Source organism: Coffea arabica, chromosome 5e (assembly GCF_036785885.1).
Source record: "Coffea arabica cultivar ET-39 chromosome 5e, Coffea Arabica ET-39 HiFi, whole genome shotgun sequence".
Taxonomy (NCBI): Eukaryota; Viridiplantae; Streptophyta; class Magnoliopsida; order Gentianales; family Rubiaceae; genus Coffea; species Coffea arabica.
The window spans coordinates 6,275,924-6,281,385 of record NC_092318.1 but is presented as its reverse complement, the minus strand read 5'-3'; the positions used below and the strand labels follow the sequence as shown (position 1 = coordinate 6,281,385).

The window sequence follows — 5,462 nt, the reverse complement described above, 5'->3', positions numbered from 1 at the left end:
ATGGTTAAGGTTCAAGGTTGTTGCATATTATCCTTTAAGAGTCATTTCTATTTGAGAGTTTAGTTTATTCTTGACTTCGACATTACTTCTCAAATGATTGAACTCTTTGATGAGATTTTACCTGAAACTATGCTATTCAATTGTTGAAAGTGAATATTCAAGCCAAATGTGGGATGGTAGAGTGAAATTACTGTTATACAGGTGCATTTGAGTTTGAAATGAGTTAAGTAGGATTTTTGGTTGCTTTTTGGTATATTGTGGCAGGGAGTTTAGCCCTTTTTCAAGGGGAAACTCTGCCGAAATTTTCTTAAATTCCTATTTAACATGTGTGAGTAAGTTATATTGTTTCTAATGAATATTTCTTCTCGTTTATGTATAGGCGTACAATGGCTCGCACAAGAAGGGCTCGTATTCGTACTCCTACTCCTTCGTTGAGTGAGGAAAGAACTCCTTCACCTGAGGAGTCACCAGTGGAGGAATCCCCTTCACCTGAGTCACCGCCACGCTCCAGGCGTAAGACAGCTTCCACTAGCTGTGACGAGCCACTTTCGGACTATGATACCACGTGATTCATTTTGCTTGAAAACCAACAGTGGTATGAAACCGGATTGGACAAGGAGATCATAATTGAGAAGCATCTGGCACCGAAGATGGACAATCATTACAAAATCTCCACGGCATTCAAGCGACTTGGATGGGAGAACATTTTACAATTGCCGAAGCATTACTATCCCAACCTGGTCCGGGAGTTCTACGCCAATGTAGAAAACTGAACAAAAAAGAAAACTGAATTGTTCTGTCATATCTTTTGTTCTAGACTCTGTACAACATTTATACAAATGGAATTGGACTTTTGTCAATTCCATGAAATCTGTAATTTCCTAAAAATTAGGAGCTAATTTATTCTATCCTAAAATACATTAGGAGTAAATTATTCTATCCTAAAATAGAGCAGAAATCATGGGATATAGCAGAAATCATGGGATATAGCAGAGATCATGGGATATACATAGAAAAAGATATTCTAGATTTTCAACACTCCCCCTCAAGATGGTGAATAGATATTTTCCATTCCCATCTTGCATGTAATGTCTTCAAAGTTGGAAGTTGGCATTCCCTTAGTTAAGACATCTGCCAATTGATTATTTGATGCTACATATGGAGTGCAAATCATGCCACTGTCCAGCTTTTCTTTAATAAAATGTCTATCAACTTCGATGTGCTTTGTGCGATCATGTTGCACTGGATTGTGTGCAATGTTGATGGCAGACTTGTTGTCGCAATAGAGTTTCATAGGCCCTTCACTCTTGATTTTAAGATCATCAAGTATTATTTTGAGCCATAGCAATTCACAAACTCCATGAGCCATAGCTCTAAACTCTGCTTCAGCACTTGATCTTGCAACAACCGATTGCTTCTTACTCCTCCATGTCACTAGGTTCCCACCAAGAAATGTACAATATCCTGAAGTTGATCTACGATCTACAACAGAACCTGCATAATCAGCATCAGTATATGCCTCTATGAGCAATCCTTCATTTTTCTTGAACAAAATTCCTCTACCTGGTGTCCCTTTGAGGTAGGATAGAATTCTATTGACAGCCTGCAAGTGTTTCTCTCTTGGATCATGCATAAATTGGCTTACTACACTTACAGCAAATGCTATGTCCGGCCTTGTATGGGACAAGTATATCAGTTTCCCAACCAACCGCTGATATCTTCCCTTATCTACTGTGCTATCATCCTTCCCTTCATTCAATCTCAAGTTAGGCTCAATGGGTGTGCTTGCTGCCTTGCATCCAAGATTGCCTGTTTCTTTAAGCAAGTCTAAGACATACTTTTGTTGGGAAACAAAGATGCCCTTTCTTGAGTATGCCACCTCAATGCCTAAAAAATACTTCAGCCTCCCTAGTTCTTTAATTTCAAACTCCTTTGCTAAGCACTTTTTGAGTGTTTCTCTTTCAATTGGATCATTCCCGGTGATGATGATGTCATCTACATATACAAGTAGAGCTGTAACACCTCCTTTTGAATGTTTTATGAACAAAGTATGATCTCCTTGACTTTGTTTGTATTGCATTGCTAACATCACTTTAGTAAATCTTCCGAACCAAGCCCTTGGCGATTGTTTTAATCCATATAAAGCTTTCTTTAACCTGCACACTTTCTTTTCAAAAAACATTTCATTAAAAACCCGGTGGAGGTTCCATGTACACCTCTTCTTCTAAATCCCCATGTAAGAATGCATTCTTCACATCAAATTGCTGTAAACACCAACCAAAGTTAGCGGCTAAAGACAAAAGAACACGCACAGTATTCATTTTTGCAACGGGTGCAAAGGTCTCTTGGTAATCTATCCCATATGTCTGTGTATATCCTTTTGCGACCAACCGAGCTTTATGCCTTTCTAATGAACCATCAGCTCTATATTTCAAAGTAAACACCCATTTACACCCCACTGTTTTCTTTCCTTTGGGTAGGTTTACAATTTCCCAAGTCTTATTTCTCTCTAGGGCATTCATCTCCTCTTTCATAGCATGTAACCAATTCTTATTTCTAAGTGCCTCTTGTAGTGTTTGTGGAATTGAAATAGAATTGATGGTGGTAAGGAAAGTTTTAAGTTGTGGAGAGAATCTATGGAAAGACACGAAATTTGAGATTGGATGCTTAGTGCATTCTCGTGTTCCTTTTCGAACAGCAATAGGCAGGTCTAAATCATTAAATTCACAAGGAGCAGAGTCAGATTGAACACACAAAGGAACAGAATTTTCAGTACCTGATTGTGGTTCAGATTCTTGGATTTGCACAGGTTCAGAAATATGAACTTTCTTCCTTGAGTAGACCTTGAGTGGTGTAGTTGGATTTAAACCAGATTTTCCCTCAACTCCAAGATCAGGTTCAATTTCTTTACTGGCATGTTCAACTTCAAATTCAGGTTCAGGTTCACTGCTAGTATGTTCTCCTTTAGAATTTGGTGTATGGTCCGGCTTGAAAGACTTTAAGTTTAGTGTAGAACTTTGAAGATCAAGGAGAAATTCCTTATCTTCCCAAGAACTCTCCCCCTGGGGATGAGGATTGTTACTTTGAGAGTAAGGTTCATTTTCAACAAATGTGACATCCATAGAGGTAAAAAATTTTTTTGAAGGAGGATGATAACACTTATATCCTTTCTTTGTGTTTGAGTATCCCACAAAAATACATTTTAAAGCTCTTGGATCAAGTTTCCCTCTTTGGTGTGCATGAACATGTACAAAAGCAACACAACCAAACACTTTTGGTGACAATGTGCAAGAGACATTAAAATCAGGGTAAAAACCAGAAAGAGCAGCAATGGGACTTTGATTATTTAGTACTTTTGAAGGTACTCTATTTATCAAATGTGCAGCAGTTAAAACAGCCTCCCCCCAAAAAGTTTTTGGAACTTTATGTTGAAACAAAATTGCTCGAGTCACATTGAGTAAATGCCTATTTTTTCGTTCAGCAATCCCATTTTGTTGGGGTGTATCTACACAAGATGACTCATGTATTATACCCTCTTTTTGGAAAAAAGATGAGAGAATTTGATTAAAATAGTCTCTTGCATTATCAGATCTTACTCTTTTAATCAAACTTCCAAATTGTGTACAAATCATTTTATGAAACATTGGAAAAATACTGCTTACTTCTGATTTTTCTTTCATAAGAAATAACCAAGTAGTTCTAGTACAATCATCAATGAATGTGACAAACCATTTTGCTCCAGAAATACTAGAAATTCTACAAGGCCCCCAAATATCAGTATGTATCAAAGAGAAAGGTCTAGTAGATCTTGTATTACTCAATGGAAATGATAGTCTATGATGTTTAGCAATTTCACATGTATCACAATGGAAACTACTAACATCTTCATTCTTGAAAAGTGAAGGAAACATGCTTTTAAGTAGCATAAAAGATGGATGACCAAGACGGAAATGATGAAGCCAAATTTCAGATTTATTATTTGAGGAGCAGGTGAGGGATAACTGATTTTTGTTCTTCTTGTTGCCACTCATCTCCTCAAGGTAATAAAGCCCGTCATTCACCTTAGCAAGTCCAATCGTCCTCCCCGTAACCAAATCCTGAAAAACACAGTGAGTAGTATAGAAAATTACTCTACAGTTCAGATCTTTGGTAATTTGATGGATGGATATGAGATTGGAGGACAATTTTGGGACATGCAACACATTATTTAGGGACAAAGAATTTGATAGATTTACTGTCCCTTGGCCTGCAACAGTTATAGGAGATCCATCCGCAACAGTAATTTTTCTATTTCCAGGACATGGGTTGTATGTTCTAAATCTGATTGGGCTGTGAGTCATATGGTCAGTAGCTCCTGAGTCGATGACCCAAGAGCCTAGAGAAGACATGCTTGAGGCACTTAAAGCATAAGAGTTAAGGTACTTACCTGATTGAGCCAATGAACACGTACTAGAGGACTTTTCAAGGGAATTTAGGAGGTTTCTTAGCTTTTCGATTTCTTCTTTCTTGAATTCTCCCATACCAGTCTGGTTGGATTTTTCTTGTGTTTGGTCTTCTCCAGCAGTTAAGTGGGCTTTTCCCCCTTTGAATCCTCCTTTACGACTAAGGACTTGTTCCTTCCCATGGAGTTTGAAGCAATCATCTCGCGTATGGCGTGATTTTTTGCAGTACGTGCACCAAATTGTGTCTTTATTTGACTTTGTAGAAATCATTGCCGAGCCTTCTAATGTTTTAGGCTCTAACATGACTTCTCGCCTATTCTCTTCAGCTCGAACCAATGATATTGTCTCATTCAGAGATGATAATCTTTCCTTCCCCAATATCTGGACTCTGACCTGATCAAATTCCACATTCAGACCTGCAAGGAAGTCATAAACTCTATCCTTTTCGATAAAGTTTTTCAAGGTGGCTGCATCTTCACTACACAACATCTGAACACACCGATATTGGTCCAGTTCCTGCCATAGATTTTGCAAAAGGTTGGCATATTGAGTAACAGAAAGGTTGCCCTGTTTAGTGGCTGAGATCTTTGTTTTGATCTCATAGATTAGGGCAGCATCTCCTGCCTTTGAATAGGTCTGTCGAATAGTAGACCATATATCTTGAGCTGTTGATAGGAACATGCAAGTATCGCTTATTTCAGGTAACATGGAGTTCCACAGCCATGACATGACCATAGAATCCTCTTCATCCCAAGCAGCGAATTTAGGATCTCCCTTTTTCGGTCCAGTTCCAAGCAAGTGGCTGATTTTGCCCTTTCCTTTGAGAAATGTTTGAACAAATTGTGACCACTTCAAATAGTTTTTCCCGTTGAGCCTGTAGGCTGCCTGGATATTCTGCAAATCCCCTGTTTGTGGAATATTTGAGGTCTCTTCTGATTTGGTATTGGAGTGGATTTCTGATGTTTCAGTTTCAGACATGTTGGAGGTTTCAAAGAAAAATTGGCAATGAAGGCCTAATGA

At 38.4% G+C, this 5,462-nt stretch overlaps 2 protein-coding genes across 2 annotated transcripts; both read right to left on the bottom strand.

The window, feature by feature from the left end:
* Positions 1-1,045: 1,045 nt before the first annotated feature.
* LOC140006865 (uncharacterized mitochondrial protein AtMg00810-like) lies at positions 1,046-2,089 on the bottom strand. Its single transcript, XM_072049534.1, has one exon. It carries the CDS (start codon positions 2,087-2,089, stop codon positions 1,046-1,048), a length of 1,044 nt encoding a protein of 347 aa, XP_071905635.1.
* Positions 2,090-2,186: 97 nt separating this feature from the next.
* On the bottom strand, positions 2,187-5,177 carry LOC113743566 (uncharacterized). Its single transcript, XM_072049533.1, has 4 exons — positions 4,427-5,177; positions 4,236-4,375; positions 3,882-4,097; positions 2,187-3,062 (listed from the first exon to the last, which is right to left on the bottom strand). Exons 1-4 carry the CDS (start codon positions 5,175-5,177, stop codon positions 2,187-2,189), a joined length of 1,983 nt encoding a protein of 660 aa, XP_071905634.1.
* Between the last annotated feature and the right edge of the window lie 285 nt (positions 5,178-5,462).

Coding starts and splice junctions, on each gene's coding strand:
- LOC140006865 (XM_072049534.1), bottom strand. CDS start 2,089: ATGTTAGCAATGCAATACAAACAAAGTCAAGGAGATCATACTTTGTTC.
- LOC113743566 (XM_072049533.1), bottom strand. CDS start 5,177: ATGGTCATGTCATGGCTGTGGAACTCCATGTTACCTGAAATAAGCGAT. Junction 4,376..4,426: donor GTGTTCATTGGCTCAATCAG/GTAAGTACCTTA, acceptor TGTCTTCTCTAG/GCTCTTGGGTCATCGACTCA. Junction 4,098..4,235: donor CTGTTGCAGGCCAAGGGACA/GTAAATCTATCA, acceptor TGTGTTTTTCAG/GATTTGGTTACGGGGAGGAC.